The 20,213-nt window shown below is 36.7% G+C and overlaps 1 protein-coding gene across 2 annotated transcripts in view; it reads left to right on the top strand.

The window, feature by feature from the left end:
* The first annotated feature begins 2,686 nt into the window (after window positions 1-2,686).
* Window positions 2,687-20,213, top strand: part of MPP7 (MAGUK p55 scaffold protein 7) — a 1,877,075-nt gene continuing 1,859,548 nt past the window's right edge. For both annotated transcript variants that reach the window (XM_044066673.1, XM_044066671.1), the window contains exon 1: window positions 2,687-2,845. In XM_044066673.1, coding sequence (XP_043922608.1) covers window positions 2,809-2,845 — 37 coding nt within the window. In that variant the 5' untranslated portion in view covers window positions 2,687-2,808. The remainder of the gene's footprint in view (window positions 2,846-20,213) is intronic.

Here is a 20,213-nt window from a genome sequence, read left to right as displayed (position 1 = left end):
CAGGTGTTGATTCTAACAGACAACACAACTGTCATGTGGTACTTCAACAAACAAGGGGAACACATTCTTATCCTCTATGCAGGCAAGCGATGATTTTATGGGAGACTGCGCCACGCTTGCACCTAACTCTTCAGGCAAGGTTTCTGCCAGGAGCACAGAACTCCTTAGCAGATGTGTTAAGCAGACAAATCATGGATCCCCACAAGTGGAAACTGGATCTTCATGTATTTCAGAAATTGACAGTGTCATGGGGAACTCCAGACATAGATCTGTTCGCTTCTCCACTAAACCACCAGCTGCCACAGTCTTGCACAAAGGGGTTTCATCACACAGCTTGGAAAGTGGATGCTCTGTCTTTCAGTTGGACAAACCTTCATGTGTATGCCTTTCCACCTCTGCCTCTTCTTCCAAAGGTACTGTTAAAGGTCAGACAGGACAGGCCAAGGATGATTTTGATAGCTCCAGATTGGCCTTGGCAACACTGGTACCCTCTACTACGGAGTCTGGTAAAGAAGCCTCCATGGCCTTAACCTTTGATTCCACATCTGTTATCCCAGCAGGACGGTCATCTGCTCAATGTCAAGCTTCACTCTCTTCATCTGACAGCCTGGCATATTCTGTGTTGAAACACAGCAGGTCTCAACTTCCTCAACAAGTTTTAAATGTGATTAGGGAAGCTAGAAGACCTAGTACAAGGAAAGTGTGCGCAGCAAAATGGAAGAGATTTTTATTTTGGAGTAAAGCAAAGAATTTGGAGATTTCTGAGCCTAATTTGAGTATGGCTCTTCAATATCTTACTGAGTTACTGGACAAGGGTCTGTCCTTCTCTTCCATTAAGATTCATGCTGCAGCAATCTCAGCTCACTATGATTGTGACCCACCATTGTTTTCGCATCCTTTGTTCAAGCAGTTTCTTAGAGGGCAAAAATATAAGACCCCACGTAGAGCTCCTACTCCTGCTTGGGATCTCAATTTTGTGTTGGAAAAACTTACTCTACAACCTTTTGAGCCTGCGGCTACTGCTGAATTGAAATATTTGTCATGGAAGACTGCTTTTTGTTGGCTATTACTTCTGCAAGAAGGGTGTCTGAGTTGCAGGCCCTTATGGCAGTCGAGCCCTTTTGATTTTCCATAAGGATAGGGTATCATTACGTACTAATCCTTCCTTTATGCCTAAGGTGGTTTCTAGTGTGGCTTTAAACCAACTATTCATTTGCCTACTTTTTATGCAGACCCCCAAAATAAAGGGAAAAGATTTTGCATACTTTAGATGTACACAGGCAATTGCGTTATTACTTAAGCAGGACTAAGGATTTTAGGCAGTCTCAGCAGTTGTTTGTTTCTTTTGCTTTGAGTTCGCAGGGCAAGCCTGTGTCAAAACAAACTATTTCTAGGTGGATTGGCTTTTGCATTGCATTTTGTTATTCCCATCATGGCAAGGAGGTTCCAGCTGGGATTAGGCCTCATTCCACTAGGGCTACTGCCACTTCAACAGCATTTCTACGGGGTGGCAACTAAGGATATTTTGGAAGCAGCTACTTGGAGTTCAGTGCATACTTTCTCTAAGCATTATCACCTTCCTATCTACTCTAAGTCTAGGGCTGGTTTGGCCACAGCTGTTTTGCAAGGCATGTTGTCAGCTCCTGCTTCTTTATGATTTGCCAGCCTCCCTTACCTCTGCTTTGGGATTCTACCCAATAGTAAGGACTGCAGCAATGGAAACGAAGAACATAGTACAGTTTGTACCTACCATAAATGTAGATGTTCGAGCATTCCATTGCTGCAGTCCAATTTGCCCTCCCTCCTTCCCCTCTGTGTTTAGGGGTGGTTGTGTAGGTGAGTTTACCTGCTTATATTTTTGTATATATTGTTCATGTTTTGGTGCAGGTATTTTGGGCCTTGTCTTTTTAGGGTCTTCTGACATCTGGGGCAAGAAAAGACTGAGGATATGACGCCGGTCATGCGCATTAGTACCCTGACGTACTGACGTCAGTCTAATGCGCCCTGACCGACGTCAGCCTTATACTCTGGTATTCGGGCCGACTGGATGCGGACTATACCCAATAGTAAGGACTGCAGCAATGGAATCCTCGAACATCTACATTTATGGTAGGTACAAAACTGTACTTTTTCACCTTTTAAAATGAACATCCTGCAGAGCATAGCACAGATTAAAGCTGCAGTATAAAAATTTATTGCAGCAGGAAATCCCAGGATGTTTGCTAATAAAAATATTAATGTAAACATTGCATTGGCACTAAAATTTGAATTGTATGGTTCATGAATATAAGAAGAATTTCAATATTTAATGAAGCTCTTTTATGAGTGCTGGAGCTTTACAGATGTAGCAGATAAAAAGACTTGTGATTTATGTTGAACAGAGCTTGTTAAATGAGTCCCAGCAGTGTGCCATTAATGAAAAGGGACTAAAAATAAGCTTGTAAAATACCCTGCTAAATGTTACTAGTGATACTGTGGGCCTTTAACTGCAAGAAAAATCTAACCTTGTGCTACTTGATTACCACTTGATTTAGCCCTTTCTTTTTTTTTTTAATTTTTACATAGTACTAAACTTGTAACATTTGTAAGTGCTGTCACAAACAGAATGACTAAAGTATGTTGTGCTTTTTCCTTATGTTTCTCACTAATTCTTATTGCCTGGTAATGCTTTGCTCTTTCTAGGTGATATTTATAGATGCCATAAATCTTTCGAGGCAGCCTGACCTCAAGAGGTTGAAACTGAAACGGACTGCTGCCTTTTGGTTGTGAAGTGTTTATATCTCTACGTGATATTCTTTTGACGGAATCATGCCTGCTCTATCAACTGGATCTGGAAGTGACACAGGTACTGAGAGTCTGGAAACCCATGAATGGTTAGGAAAAAGATGCCATTTGATGTTTTAGAACTCTCTCACACACTTATGTTGAACTGCTGTTGTGTTTTAGGGACAGAGAATCTTGCCCCCTCCCCATGTCTGCTTTGGTTGGTTATATTTAAAAAGTAGGATCAGTGAGAAATACATGTACATTTTAAGATAAATATTTCTTTCACACTCTTGGCCAGTACATTGTTTTCCTGTCTGTTGCAGGTTACCAGTGATGTTTTGGGAAAATATGTTTGCCTCGTACTGCTGACCATCAGCTGCTATCAGGACCTCTCCTCATTCCCCAGGTTTACTGGGTACTCCTCTCTGACTCCTGCTCTGTGAAAGTGATGAGTCTAAGGCTCCTCGTGCAGCATCACGTTGCTGACTGAGGAGTTTTTCTGTTATGCCGTGTTTCACTCCCCTCCAACACCAGCTGTGTGTCCAGGTGTGGACTTGCATGCTTATTATCCTGCTTTTGTGGCAGCTTGGCCAATGGCCCTCTTGTATTAAAATACCCTGCCTTGTGGACAGCCTCTGCCACGGATCAGCCATCAAGTGCATCCCTATCCTTCCCTGTTATCACCTCATATACCTGAACGACTAATCATATCTGGGTCACCCAGGCTGTAGTTGCGGCCTCATCCCTCTATGCCACAGCACTAGCTCAAAATGTTTATATACATATATATATATATATATATATATATATATATATATATATATATATATATATAAGGAATGAGCATGTGGTGTTGAACAGCTGTCTCAGGACTTTCATATTTAATCTGTGACATGGGTGTATCCTGTTCTGGCATTTCTCCCAGTGTTGGACTTTGCCCTCATGACTCACTTCCCGCATCCTTTTGGGAATTATTACAATTGCACTACGGCATGTGGTGTAGTCACCTTTTTTTTTGTTAGAGGAGGAGTTGTCTTTGAGAAGAAAGCACAGTGCCATGAATTGCTTTTACTGATGGCTTGTAGTGGTTAGTCTTTTCTTTTTACAAGCACCTGATTTCATTTCAGTCTTTATATTTTTTTTTTAATTTCAAGTACATCTTTTTAATTCTACCATTATAAAAATAAATAAGGAAAATTCAATATAAAATAATTACATTGCTTGTTTATGTCTGGGAGGTTGGGGGTATCATAAGAGAAAAATATAAAGTAATTGAAGAGTTTTTTAAATGATGAGTTAAGGGGAATAAAGATAAAAAATGAAATTCACATGAAAATTAGAGTGCACACGTATATATGAACTGCACTGTCAGTGTTTGTACTGTGTTATTAACACGTGTCTAGATAACAGGAATTATAAAGATCCAGTAGATTCTGATTTAGTACCAATACATTTCTTGTACTGTTAAGAAATTGAGGAGTACATATATGCTTATGTTTTGAGGCATTAAGTCATTAGGTTATTTTCTGTTGCTTTAGTGGTTTTACACTGCTTGTAGATATCTTTTTGCTTTTATGCAGATTTCCTTTTGTATTCATATTAAATTTAGAATAATTTCACTTTTTTTTGTTCTTTTGTATAACTAGTTAAGTCAAACAGAATCTCTCACTTCAGCATTTGAATCGCTGACTGTCATGATGATGCAGAAATAATATGGTTCTTGACAGTTGATCATAGGGGTCTGAATTCCACCCTGCTACTCTGACCATTGAGCATATAGATGTGTGGTACAGTATTTGAAACTGTTGGCCATATATACACATTTTGTCAGATTCTCTAGTATTTCGTAGGAGAGGAATGCCTGTGATGGTAACCAGATCATTGCTATTGCAAAAAATTTTAAACCATAGATAGAATAATCAAATTATTTGAATTTTGAGATGTGAACTAAGGTCCCTTGAATACATTATTTGCTTTTCTACACAGGAATTGGGTCATGTTAGTTTGACTTGGGAGTTTTTGTGGCATTTTTTAAAACACATTTTGTAATCAGTTAAGTAGCCCACTAGACACAAGTGCCTTTCCTAGGAGCTCTGTCTCATTAAGTGACATGCCTAGATTTGCACACGGAGAAGTGGAGACTGACAGAATCTCACACCCAGGACTTCTGAAGTACAGTAACAGCTCATCACCTTAACCTTCTGTGCTAAATAGTCAGCTTCAGAAATTGCGTCATGTACTTTGGAAAATATTGCATTTGGGCCTAATCGTACTAGGAAAAAAAATCTTATTTTTATGGTAGAAACTACTATTGCATAACTCATTAAGTGCTCTAGACACTTAGTGAAAATATTAAACTGAGAAGTGCAGGAAAATACATTTCACAGTATGAGTGACTCAACAGACAGCACTCTCCTCTTTGATATTGGAACATCAGAAGAGTGGGGGTTCTCTTCCCACAGCAGGTACTTTGATTATTTTTTTCTATTGTTGACCCTGCAGTACCACGTAAATGGAAGAAGGGGTGCTACAGTTGTTTCTGCGCCATCCTTTGAGACATTACACTGAGAAACAGTTTGTCTGCTTTAGTGGTATCTTGTTCAAATGTAAATTATCTTACACCGGTTACCAAAGTATAGTGAGGATTTCTTTATTTTGCGTACATATTTAAATATACATTACACTTCATTCATATATTTACACTTGATATTTACACATTTCAGAATTCGTCAGATTCATTTTTCTCTTAAACCATCACCTTTCCTAGCCCTTCTGCCACAACTGACTATTTCCAGTGACATGTCCCTTTCACCCTTACTTTTATACTCTGATTCTTTTCTATAGATGTCTTATTGCTAAAAGAACAGGTTATTTAATTTATCAGTTTGACTCACTTCCCCTTTTTATATTTTCCATACAGCATCATATACTTAGCAGTGTTGTTAAAACAGTCTAAAACATCTTTTTACAGTTCAAAAACAATGTCAAGATGTTTCTTTTACATTAAAAATGTAGGCATTCTTTCTTTTAGTATTTTATATTTCATGTGACTTATAATTGGCAACTTATACATCTAAATCCTCCTAAAGAAATCTCCACCTTCATAAAATCTCTCAAGTCAGTTGTTACCTTTCTTTTATTGTTATCTCCTCTCCTAACTTTTCCCATGGATATACAAACTTTTCCATGATTACTTTCCCGTACCACCTATTTTTTTCTTTTATATCACGTATTTTATTCTCACTAACTTTATTTTTGCATTATGTTCCTTCTCATAATTTCTACTTCCTTTTTTTGTTTCTTTTTTTCTTGCTCCTACTTAATTCCATATTCTTTCTACTTATTATAAAACAGCATTCTTACCACCTGACAACTTTTTTCCTGGACATTTATGATTCAAAACCAATGCCTCAGTGGCATAAATACAACTGGATTTCTTGATTCGCCCCACAGTTATCTATGTCATTATAAGTTACTACTCTTTTGCTTTGTGTTTAACCTTGAACCCCATCAGAAACCAGAAAAATACATATTTCCAATAGTTATTTTTCCGTCTTAGTAGAGGACATAGTTTTCCAAACACAATTTTAATCGCCATATATACTTTCTTTTTATATGATAACTGAAATACTTTCTACCTTATCCAACCTAAAGTGAATCTTTTTATTTCCTGCAGCATCTCTTCTTACCTTGTCTTCCAGTCTGTAATCCCCTAATGCAGTTACTTTATTCAAGGGGATGTGTATTCTACTCATTTTTATTTCATCCTCATTACTTTTTTTTCTTATTTAATTCTAATTCTACATTCACCAGCACCTCTGTCATCCATATCCTCTCTTCTTAACTTCCAAGGCCCAATCATCTGCATATGAAAGTAGTGACAGTGATCTTTACATGGCTCCTTACCTCCCCATTTCTCATACAAATTGGCACAATTGCATTCATCACCACCATGACAAGCACACACTTAATAGGCATTGTTTTACTGTTTTGTTAATATGTACTCTTCCTTGTCCATCCTTTTACCATTGCTGACACCCATGGCTTGTATATTGTTCTTTTAAAATTAGGACGGTTCAGTGGTGCAGCAGTAGCATTGTTGCCTCATGGCAAGAGGTCCTCTGGTTTGATTCTTGGCTGGAGTGCCTTCTGTGCAGAGTCTGCACATCCTTCCTGCTTTCATGATGGTTTTCTCTAGGTGCTCCAGTTTGTTCCCACGATACAAAGATGCGCATCTGGAGCGTTTGTCCATGGGCCCACACTGAAAATTGGCTTTTTTCCAAGTCGGACTTTCCTGGTAAACAAATGATAAATTAAAAAAAATAATAATCATTTTTTCCATTTCATGTCTTCTAACCTTCCCCAATATTTCCCTATGAATCATGCATTATACTGCATGCTTTTCATGTCACATGCAACAGCTGTCCCTTAACTTTTCTCTGTCAGTATAAGTGCACCGTTTCTTTTACAGCAATTAAACATCTTATGCACCTTCCTATTTTTACAACAAATGCATCATCACACACCATCACATACTACTGTTTCTGTCATGTTCTGTAACCTTTTCCAAATTGTCCTTGTAAATACTATATAATACACATTGCCTAGTGTCATTGGCCTCCAGTTCTTCCCCCTTCTTCCAGATGAATTTAATTACTTCACTACAGGTTTCCTCTTCCTTAATACCTCCCACCATCAATTCATTCAGCACCTCTGAAAAAACTTTCTTCTCATCTTCAGATATCTCCTAATAAAATTGGGCTCTTCGAGTTGATAACTCCTTATCTTCCTTTATTACAGCTTTTAATTCTTCTCTCAATATATTCCTCTCCAACTCCACAACTATCTTCCTTTAAATTTTATGCACTTTCCACCTACCTATCTCCTCACTTTTCTCCTCATACATTTTTAAGAAAATGACAGTTTTCATTTACCCTGAAATTAACTCTACTTTACCTCTTTCTGTACTACACTTTTTTGCATTTCCCCCACCTAATTAAATTCCTCACTCCTTTCTTCTGACAATCTCTTGCAGTGTCTCTTCAATCCTTCATACCCCTCTTTCTACTCCTCCTGTCTTCTCCTTCCACCTGAAGATAAGAGTTTGTATGTTTTTCTTTACATGTTATCTCACAGTATGATTAATGTATGTAAAACAGTCTCGTAGACAAATGATCTCTGCATAGCTGTCTTTTCTCATTCTTAAATTCTTCACTGTTTCACCCATCAATCTCTAATTCATTCACCACTTCTTCATTCTCTCTTACCCTTGCCTGATCAGGTATGTGATCTGAAAACTCTGCAACTTGACCACCACCCATTTACCCCTTCATATATTTTGAATATAATATAAAATATAATTCTATTTTCAAATTATCAGTCTCGCATGTATACTTAATATCCTTCCTTAACCTTAATTTCCCATTTCACATCACCTCCCTCAGTACCTTAATGTCTTGTGTTAACTTTCCTGCAGTCTGTAATTCAGATCTCCCACCATTATAACATGCATACTGTACCATACTTTCCAGTTCTTCAAGCATCACTTTCCTATACCCCATTCATAAATGCATTTAATAAAATTAATTCCACTGGCTTCTTCATTCTCCTACCACACACTTAACACTAAGCATGATACCACATCTATAACATCTAGTACCACAATTCCCTATTTTTTTTCATTAACGCTGCAATTTAAGAACATGCATCATTACTGATGTACCAGACTACTTATCTCTTCCACAATAACTCAGACTTTTCTCTCTCTGTTTTTCCGTGTGCACCTTCTGTCTAGCAAACTGATTTTATTTGTTTTCATTCTGTTACATTAGTCTGTTATCTGTTTTTCTCACATCATTCTTGATACTGTTTACATTCAGTAATAACACATGAAGATTCTTTTCCTTTGCTTTCATATTTTCTCACAGCATTTTCAACTTTTTTCCTTTATTTTACCCTTAGTCCCTGTTGACCTAATAATATCTTTCTCAGACATCTGTTTGACCTCTCCTCATTTCCCCTTCATCAGTACTGAAAATTGAAAATCTATTCTCTGCCTGAATCCAAGGATCTTTTTCCTTCCGTCTTTGCTGTCTCCTCTTTTTTCCAATATTCAGTACTTAAATTACAGTAGGTTTAGTTTCATTGGCTCATAGATGTGTACTAGGCTAATGGCCCTGGTGCCTTTACAAGCATAGAAGTGCCCTGGCACTGTGCCACTCGTCGTTAGTTCCCAGTACCTCTAACAAGTAGAGCCACTGGAGTGATCCCTGGGATGAACTTTGTATTACCCATCCACTCAACAAAATTTCGATTGAAGCGGGCTAGTGAGGTGCTCCGCTTGACATGTATGGGAAGTCTATTCCAGAGCCATGGATCGGAACCTGTCCCTCCAGCATGTTCTGTTGATTGTGGTAATGAGGCTGAGGTCTCTGGAGCGTGTGGTGCAGAGGGATTGGGATTTCTTTAGATGTGGCATTCCTAACAGAGCAAATCACATCATTCTTCATACTGTTTACATTCACTGATAACGCATTAAGATCCTTTTTGATTTCCATTTTCTAGTTATTACCATTTTCTAGTTATTTCCATTTTCTAGTTATTACCATTTTCTAGTTATTGCTATTTTAGCAGCCAGTAACATTAAACATAGTAAGGCCTTATTATGTTTAGGCAATTCAGAGCCCATGTCCCATTTGAAAAAAAAATCTTAGTTGTAATGAAGTACTCCCCCAACATTTCTGACAGAACACACTGTAAGGAGTTTTTAAAATTTGTAAAATTGTTATATTCTCAGAATATGTATTCCCAATTACCTCTGTCTTTCCTGTCACATCTTCAGCATTTGTTATCTACTTGAGGAAAAATTCTGTGAAATTTGCTTGGGGTATAGAAATGTCTATGCAAACACTTCTAGGCAAGAAGTCCTAAACCTTCTGCTGGACTTTGTTGCATACTTGGGTGCCAAACAGCTGTCTTTCATAGTTTTTTGGTAAACTGGCTTTCCAGTCACTCTTCCCAATCTTTTCTAACCTTATCTGATTGATTATTATAGTTATCATTTATTATTCAGTATTGTACACCCCCTTCTAATTATCCCTTTTTAACAGATGCTTCTGTTCTAGACTTGGCTAAAAACTTTACCAGAACAAGACTTTCACTTACCACTCCCCTATCCCTTACTCTTTGCCTATATTCTGTAATCAATCTGTGGTGTGAAAAGTTGGTGTATTGTGCTTTATGTTGCACCTGCACGATGTTTTATGTAGGTAAAACAGAAAGAAAATTAAAAGACCGCATGGGTGAACACATTAGAGCTATACGTGATGGTAATGAACTGAATGCCCTAGCAAAACATATTAATACTTACACATCCCATTCTTTCAAATTTATTTGTTTTAGATGTTTTAAAATTGGATGCCAGGGGTGGTGCATGGCAACCTGTTTTAGAAAATCTAGAATTACAATGACAAATAAGATTAAATGCACACAATTGGCCGGGTTTGAATAATGCAATTTTGATTGCTAGTGTCTTAAAGTTGAAATCTTTTGTGAGATAATTTTTGTACGCTTAATTTGTTTAGATGATTTGACGTACATACATACGTACACATAGATTCATATATTTATTTATATATTTAAATATTTACACATTTGGTTTAACAATTTCATTCATTAGTTTTCACACATCCATAATAATTAACTAATTATTTTTAGTATTGGTATTTTTTTTATTATTGGTGTGTATATATATATATATATATATATATATATATATATATATATATTAAGTGGTGACATTTACATTTACATATTTACACATTTATACAATTTTATTACAATTTTACATGCTACACATAATTTTATCATTAATTTATTATTCATCAATTTATTAACTTTATTATTTATTGAAGTATTATTAATTCATAATTAATTTATTTATGGAAGATGATATATTTATCAAGTTACTTATTAGGTTCCATATTTAATTTTATATTTATATTTATATTTATTACATTTTATCAATATACTATTACAATAACTTATTATTAACTGTATATTTCATTTAGTACTACAGTTAAGTATTTTACATTTTACGAGACAAAGGTCGTTATTTATTTAAATACTACTAGTACGCTATTTAATATTCTGTGAATTGTTGTAATTAATGGTAGGTTTTTGTTGTTTAAATTTGGTTTATTGAAATCCCACACATCACATATACTATATACTATATAATTTTTACACCTTCACTTATGGTGCTTAATGGCCTTTTTTATGCAGTCCTTCTTCATATATTACATCTACAAGTCTGATTGTAGACTTCTTGATTTATACATTTATAACATATATTTTTTTATTTAATAGGAACGACTATGTGAATTGTTCGTATAGGTTCATTACATGCGGGACGATACAAACAAAACTCATGCAAAAAAAGGTTGCCAACGAAATAAGTGTAATTGTGATTATTTAAGCATCGTTGTCAAAGTTTTTTGCGAATGCATACTCAGTGTTTCTTGTGAATGAAAAACAAGGGTTCTTATTAATATAAATGTTTTTTTTACACTAAGAAGTGTTTACATCACTTAGTGTATTTTTCACAATTTTACTGTTAAACATTTTTAAATGTTTCATAGAAATAATTCGGATTTCAGATGAATATTTTTTATTAATACTTTTGAATAATTATTTATGATTTTGAAGGTTGGGCAAATGATTAATACTAGCTATTATGTTTTTTAACAGCTGCTATGTCTCACATGGTTATTAGAAGTCATTCAACCGAGGCATAGTATGTAATGGTTCTTGATACATTATATTAGGATGTATTGTTACTTTAAAGATTTATGTAAAGTTAGTATTACATCACCAAATTAGTGTATTTAGCTAACAGGAAGTGATGTTGTTACCAGTTTGAAAAAGTTTGGCAACTGCCAAATGAACGCTTACTTGATTCTGTTTTTGATGTTCGTATTTATCGTTTGTATTATTTTATCAATTTGAAGTAAAACGACTCATTTATTCAGCCAGTCTGTGGTTTTCACATATATATTTTTTTGGTTTTTTGGTTTACTTGTTTCGTTTGGACATCATTCTTTATACTGTTTACATTCACTGATAACGCATTAAGATCCTTTTTGATTTCCATTTTCTAGTTATTACCTTTTTCTAGTTATTACCATTTTGTAGTTATTTCCATTTTCTAGTTATTTCCGTTTTCTAGTTACCATTTTCTAGTTATTTCCATTTTCTAGTTATTTCCATTTTCTAGTTATTTCCATTTTCTAGTTATTTCCATTTTCTAGTTATTACCATTTTCTAATTATTGCTTTTTTTAGCAGCCAGTAACATTAAACGTAGTAAGGCCTTATTATGTCTAGGCAATTCAGAGCCCATGTCTCATTCGAAAAAAAAATCTTAGTTGTAATGAAGTACTCCCCCAACATTTCTGACAGAACACACTGTAGGAAGTTTTTAAAATTTGCAAAATTGTTATAAAATTGTTATATTCTCAGAATATGTATTCCCAATTACCTCTGTCTTTCCTGTCACATCTCCAGCATTTGTTATCTACTTGAGGAAAAATTCTGGGAAATTTGCTTGGGGTATAGAAATGTCTATGCAAACACTTCTATGCAAGAAGTCCTAAACCTTCTGCTGGACTTTGTTGCATACTTGGTTGCCAAACAGCTGTCTTTCATATTTTTTTGGTAAACTGGCTTTCCAGTCACTCTTCCCAATCTTTTCTAACCTTATCTGATTGATTCTTATAGTTATCATTCAGTATTGTACACCCCCTTCTAATTATCCCTTTTTAACAGATGCTTCTGTTCTAGACTTGGCTAAAAACTTTACCAGAACAAGGCTTTCACTTACTACTCCCCTATCCCTTACTCTTTGCCTATATTCTGTAATCAATCTGTGGTGTGGAGGACCGTCTCTAACCTACAAACTTCTGCTTGGCCTTATCCTGGAGTCTTAACTTTCCCTTCCTAATTTGTTCCCATGCTAATTTTCTCCAGTTTCACTTCTTTTTCACGTTCACTGTCTGCCCTTTATGTCATGTAGTCAAACCATAAGTGGTCCCCACTGCTGCAGTTCTTGCACACAAGTTTAAAATGTCTACTGGAAAGTCCATATTCCTCATACAGCCCACACCTTTTATTGTAATCCTGCACCAAGTTTTTCCACCCCCCCTCAAAAAAAATGCAGACTTTCCTATTATCTATCACTTTTTATATCAGACGATATATGAAGTTAAAGATTTTTGAAGAACATTTTCAATTCTCTACCCCAGTTAAATTGTATATGTAAATAAATAAATACATCTCTTCTATTAACTTCAACTGTTCCAAATTGTAACAGTAATTTTATTTTTTAATTGTGTGCTTACATTCATTCCAGGGACTTGCAGAGCCTTTCTTTTCACATTCAGTTACATATCTTTCTGCAGGCAAAGTGATGCAAATATTCACAAAAAACGTTTCTTTACCTAAATCAACTAATATCCTTGTGTCTTTATATCAGTTACCCAAATGAAAAAATCCCCCTATGTCTTCGTATCAAAACCTAAGGGCAGAATCTTGTTGTTTAGCATATACCACCTGTTAATAGTCTCTTTTTGTATTTTTTGGTACTTTTCCGTTAACAGGGCAACACTTGTAAAGAGTGCTTTCCATTATCGGGCCAACCTCGGAAAAGTACCTTCTTTCCTAAAAGGCATTTAATACATAGTGAAATCGCTGCTTATATCCTTGCCTTGATTAAATATATTCTGTCACAGCAGCCAAATAGCAGCCTAAATCAGAACGGTCAACGTGCATGTGAATTGCCTTTGTGTATGTCACTTTGGAAGACATAAAATTACACCAGTGAAGTGGGATCACGGTTAAGAAAGAAGAGTTGAGTGCATTTCAGACATTGTTTTTGAGGTGCAGACAGTAGCTTGAAAAGCCCTCCATACTCAGATTGGTGCTGGTTAATGCTAGCAAAAGTAAGGTAGCCTTGCTAAAAATGTTTTGACAGTACATTTTTTCAACTTTGAGGTAAACTAATGGCAACGACTGAAAGGCTGCACCTCATGATAACGGCTGTGTGGGACGAACCCAAGATTTCTTGGGTACTTGGTCTGCATGTAGTGGACAAATCACTTATCTGGTTTTGAAAAAAATTGGTTGTTCCAAAAGGAAGTGCTTGAGCTGTAACCAATGAATGACAGAAATACATAAGTAAAAGAAGGATGATGCTTTCTTTGGATCAGTGAAGTTCATAAAGGTTTGGAAAACAGTGTCACCAGCATATAACTGGAATACGTTCACTCTGTATAGTCAGCAGAGTCCAAGAAGTGATGTGTCTTTTGGATAGTTTTCTGTTATGGATAACGTATAATAATCTGTGACAGGAAAGTGTGTGTGTGTGTGTGTGTGTGTGTGTGGCCGACTTCAGCAGCAGCTGTGAGATCAGTACGAGCGCCTGCTAAGATTGCAAGCGGTCATTTTGAAGTGTTGCCCCGATAACGGGAAAGTACCTATAATGGTTGCCTTCAGAATATTAGATTTTCCAAACTCTGCATTCTACATTCTGTGGTTCTCTGTCCTGCTTTCCTACTGTACCACAGATTTATCCTGTCTTGCCACCACAGTGTATGTTCTCCTAATCTGTCCTGTCCCATTTTCATTATCTTTGCTAGTATCCCAAGCCTCTTTCATTTTCTGCTTCTCCTTTGTTGCTTATAGCCTTCATTGAGAACATTCTCTTATAACTGGCTACTCCACCAGCCAAGTCTGTCCCCTCTTGTATCCTTCCAGGGTCATTCTGTATCACAGTACTTCCAATATGTACATATTCTTTTAACATACCAGCTTCTTCCTGTATACCTTTCAGCAGCCTTGCTTCACTGTACAGTTTTGTTCTCCTGACAGCTCTTCCGCTTCATGTGCAGCAACATTATTGTATCCAGTCCTCCCACTGATGTTTCATCTACTTTAGCTGCACTTTCACTCTTTCTTTATTTTCAGACTATGCAGCACTTATTGCTTCTCCACTGCTGCCATCTTCCTCCAGTGTTATTTCATTGAGTCTCACCACTTTGGTGTCACCTGGTACTTCAGTAGGGGAATTTCCCCCTGTTCCATCATCAGATTTCTTCCCAGCAGCACAGATACCACCTTGGGTATCTCCTGAAAGGCCACAGGACTACTGGGAATAACCTAGCAAGTAAAACACAGATTAATAACATTTTGGCTACTAAAACAAAATGTGTTCTATCTTCCCAACCTCCTTTGTTATGTTGCAGTTTAGCCAGTCAACTTGTGTGGTAGCAGGGCATTTGCCAGCTTTGCAGATAACTTTTCCCCCGAGTATCATCCTTAGGGTTGCACATGGTGGGAATAGATTATTTGGCTGCTTTTTTCTTTTCCTTTCTTGCGGACAGTATAGTTTACAGATGCTGTTTTCTTCTGCTTGGAAACACTCAAACTAAGTGGTAGGCATCCCTCACTGCTAGTACACATCCGTTTGGAGACATCCTCCTCCTAGGCTTGGTCTTGTAGAACCCCCCCCCCCCCAACAGTCTGCTGTGTGAGTGCACTTATTTATCATTGCTCAGCTTTTCCCCCTTCTGTATGTTACAGCTACTGGTAGATGCAAACCAAGTTTTCACTGAAGAAAAAGGTAATAAGGCCAGTATTGCAATAAAACAAATGCTGACCCAAATATTCATAAATTTGAAAAGCGTAATATGCAATTATGCCCAAGATAGATGTTAGAACTGCAAATATACTTACCTGCACATCGAAGTAGAAAGATCTTCCAGGAAATTGCCAACTTATAATACATGTAAAGGATGGTTCCATTAGAACCATTTTATTTTCAAAGTGGCATTTGTGCCATTTAGACTGAAAAAAAGAATACAGGCTAAAATTCATAATGCCTTCTTATCAAAAGACCTAAAATCTACTAGTAGGTGAATAAGCTTTGACAATTCACAAGTTAAACCAGATGTGTATGTGACTATGTGAGGTATTGGCATCTATTTCAGGCGAAGTAGGGCAGTGGATGTGTAATATATGCCAGCATAGATATCTGGAGTTTTGTAAAAAATATATATCTTATTTGTATATCAAACTGATTTGAATAGGTGCTTGTGTTGAAAATGTATTTGTAACGTCACTTGTGTTAAACAAATATACCAACAGTGGGTCCTGCTGAACAGAAAAAGAAATGCACCCGTATGCCAGACTGTATTGTAAATGTTGAAATTAATATATTGCAACAGAGGGTACCGGAAGAGAAGAGGTTAATCTCAGTCCAGCTAACTTTGAAAAATAGTTTGTAATTAAATTACTTGGTTTAGACCATAAAGATTGCATCTTACAGGTCTGACTGCAGCAGAGACAAAATATCTGTGAAAACAAGGGCTAGGAACCCTGCTGTGTTGTCCTTAGCATTTAACTAATTGCTAGCCTGGAAGGGTGGAAGTGTTGAAATGGTTTTATGGCTTCCAGATGCTATAACACATCTTATCAAAGCTCTATCTGTCTGTTTGGTAGGCCAGATGTATATGATGTCATTCTGTAATCCAGCACTAAAATGATGTTTTAATACCAGATGAGACAGAAGTCTCAGAGCAGTCTGTTTCTGAAATCTGACAAACGAGGAAAACCACTCACCTACTTCGTTTTGCCTTGCTCTAGCAAGTGAAATAGGGAACAGCAATTCTTTAATCAGTCAGGAAAATATAGTGGGATTAGTTAAGTACTGCTTTTCTGCATCTTTGTGAATCTATCCATTGATGTTATTTTTAATATTTCCTGTGGTGTTTATTGTAAATAGATGCATAGTATTTTCAAGTTCTTTTATTATTTATTATTAAATATATTTAAACTTTTCATTGTGGCTGGTCTTTTAGAGAATGTTTTAATCTTTGGGAGTACTTATATTTATTTGGTGATATTGTGGCCACTCCTGAAAGCCATTTGTAGTTAGTATTAATGTCAGTCAGTATAATTTGATACCGTTGTAAGAGCCTTACAGTAGCTGGCTTTGGAGTGTCCTGGTGGCTGTATCTGCCTTTTAGTCTGTGCAGAGGGCCATAGCTAGTAAATCTGTGCCAGCCTTTCACAGGTGTGTGTGAAAATCCAATCTCAGGGTGTGTGTGTTAGCTACTTGGAGCAGGGGCACAGAGCACTGACTTCACCAAGAGGGTGGTGGAAGACTTGGCCTGGGACACTCTGCTGAGGACTCCCCACTGCCACAGCTATAGAGCAGAGTCTTTTTTGGGGCCTGGAGAGAGAAAAAGAGAGAGAGAGGGAAACCCAGACCCCAGACTGGATGTTTTCCCTGTGTGCTCCTAAGGAAATTGTGCTTGGTGCAGAGAACTGCATCTGGAAATACTGTGTATATCTATCTTTGTTACTCTCACCAGTGTCTGTGGTGAGGATTCAGGCTCCTTGATTACTGGCCCAGCGGAGGGACATCACAGTGTACGTTTAAAGTGATGGATGATCAGAGCCATACCTCAAGACACACAGATATTTAGTAACATCCCACAGGAAGAGTGGATATTCAGTTAGGTATCCCAAGAAATATGAATTTGTACTGGCACCCACAGAAAGAATGGATGTCATGAGATTTAGCACAAGAAATGTGGATGTTCTGTGACATGCCACAAGAAGGGTGGATATTCAGTTGCATACCCTAAGAAAAATAGATGTTTAGTGATACCCCACAGAAAGAGTGGATATTTAGTGACACCCCATAGGAATATGATGGCTCTTTAGTGGCATATCACAAGATATTCTGTATAGTACCACAAAGCCAGATGTTCTATGGCACATAGCAAAAAGGATAGATGCTCTGTGGCATACCACAGGAAGTTTGGATATTCAGTGATATATCACAAGACAGATGGATTTCAGTGAAATACAAAAACAATTACATATAAAAAGGTAAAATATGTATTTGCGTGCACCTTCTTGTACTTTTCATTTGAGTAAATTGAATCGTATTTCTTCAGCTCAACCTCTTCTGTCTGGTAATTCTTATTCAGTATATATTTAAATAGATTAGGCCTTCTTTCTGTATCTCTGCTTAGTTTGTATGTGTACTGTTTCATCATTTGCAAAACAATTTCTCTGTAAACATTATACAATCTTTTAGTATGTTTCCTGAGTATGCACTCCTGGGCATGGTCTAAAAATGGTCATAATGGATTATTGCTATATCATTGTCAGTAAGTAAATAAACATTACCTAAGGAATAAATGGATCAGACCTTGTGACTTGGGAGGATTACAATTCACATTTTATGGAGCTATACACTTTTCAGTCATCGTTATTTCAGACTGTGTAAGAATGCTTTGCTGTTCTAACCTTTCACTTCATATTAAGCTTATAATCTGTAACAAGCCTCTGCTTTGCAATAGCTGAAGCAATAAAATTGTTATCTTAAGGAAAAGATATTAAGACACTTGGAAATAATATTTGCTTTAGCCATCTGTTTTAATAGAAAAAAATCTTCCATTATTTCATTGCACACCAGTTGGTGTGGTGCCTTGTTTGAAAGCAGCTCTGTCTGTATTTGACAAAGCATGTTTTCATAAATTTCACAAAAATATTTCTAAATTCTGCCTTAGTGAAACACCATTTTAAGATCATCACACTTATAATGAAGTGCTGTGTAAAAAGATGTGAAAGCTGTGGTATAAAATACTGGAAACCATTTTACTTGGCTTTTGTATGTAAATGTGTTCAGAATGTAACTTAATCAATTGTAGATTTCCTAAGAAAGAACCTCCATTCTTGTCATCCCACTAAATCTTCCACACCCTTATGATCAGCCAGTTTTGACCTCTCCATAGTTGTATCCTTGAATAATTAGCCCCTTTGACTTCTATTTTCTGTTCTCCAGAGCTTCCTCAACATTTTCCTTCCTGTAATTGTGTGTTCATATTCTTTATAATCATGTAATCACTCATTTTATCTTTTTCAGGGTGTTCAGGCCTGTAGGTAAATATGTCAAACGTTCAGACAGCAGGTTACATGAAGCAATTTTTCCAGTAGTTATTAGAAGGTCCCCATTTGACCTCCTTAGTATTGAAAGAATGAGCATTCTTCTCTATCAGTTCTTGCCATTAAACTGTAGTAAGTTGCATGATGTAGTCATGTGTTTTTTTGTAGTTTTCTAGTGGAAGGGCCTTGGCATTTATGGCAACTAATTTAATTTGATGCTTCTGCCGTCCACTACATCAGCAGCTCTTTCTCACTGTGATTACATTCTTAGCTAACTGATTAGTATCTTTTACGGAAAGGTGTTTATTTTTTCACTGAAACTGCTTTCATTGTCAGCCCTTGCCAAACTGGAGTAAAACTGAAAATGTATAAATTATTTGGGCGCAAACCTCCTGTATGGTGTGTTCTTTCTAAGGAAACAAGTCTGATGCATGCATCCATGCCTGCTGTTCCTCCCAGCCACTAGTTACCATCACCTGAAGGTCTTGAATATCTTATTCTTATCTTTGAGCAGCTCTGAAGGGGAAGAGTCTTCTGGACATTTACAGCTCAAATTGTTTTATCATTCCCATAAATGCAGTAAGAAATAAGTGAACATTTTCACGTATCATAGTTTCCCAAAGATATTATTTGTTGAGGGGAAACTCCTTCATCATTGAGCTTCAGAGTATATATTGTGTATCCTGAAGCAGACTTATCACCAGCTACAGGCATTGGTTCTGGTATCAGATGTTTCAGAAATCATAACCATTGTCCCCTGAGTTCCAGTTCTCATATTTAGTGGTCCTTCCACATACTTCTTAGTACTTTCCCTCTGTGGAGCAGCTCTTAGCGGTGCCTTTCTACCAATAGGAAGTCCTGCTGTATTGTTTTTCATGTTTCATTCATTTTTTTCAGATTTCCCTGACTTCTCTTTTCTTCATCCCCACCAGCACCAAAGCTTTTCAGCTAACCTGTATCATTGTTGTAGACCAATACCTCTTCAGGACATCCGTGCAAGTTGCCTGCTTTTGCATGTTCCTTCAACACAATATGTAGTACACTGTTTGTATCTTGTTTAACTAGCCTACTCTAAGCAGAATGATTTAACTTTAGAAGACTTCTTAGGTAGGTAGAAAAAGTGACATTTTCCAGTTGAATGAATTTGTCTATATTGCTTCTCAGGTATGTTACTGATCAAAAAGTCCTAATCCTCCTCATCTTTCTCATCAGTCCTGTCAGATTTCTAAATCCAATAAAAAAGGGTAGTAAGATTTCAAACAACTGTGTCAAGGTAAAGTTTTTCTGCGCATGGCATAGATGAAAGGAAAGGAGGGGTGTCCTAGGCGGACTAAATAGAGCCTTTGTCCACCAGAAAATCATCTTTGGGAAGGGTCAAACAGTAAATCATTATGATAAGGTTTTATTCCACCTGTTTTGTCTTTATTTCCGTAA

The sequence above is a fragment of the Protopterus annectens genome, chromosome 3.part1, assembly GCF_019279795.1.
Source record: "Protopterus annectens isolate FY-2018-M chromosome 3.part1, PAN1.0, whole genome shotgun sequence".
Lineage (NCBI taxonomy): Eukaryota > Metazoa > Chordata > Ceratodontiformes > Protopteridae > Protopterus > Protopterus annectens.
This window is presented reverse-complemented; position numbering and strand designations above follow the sequence as displayed.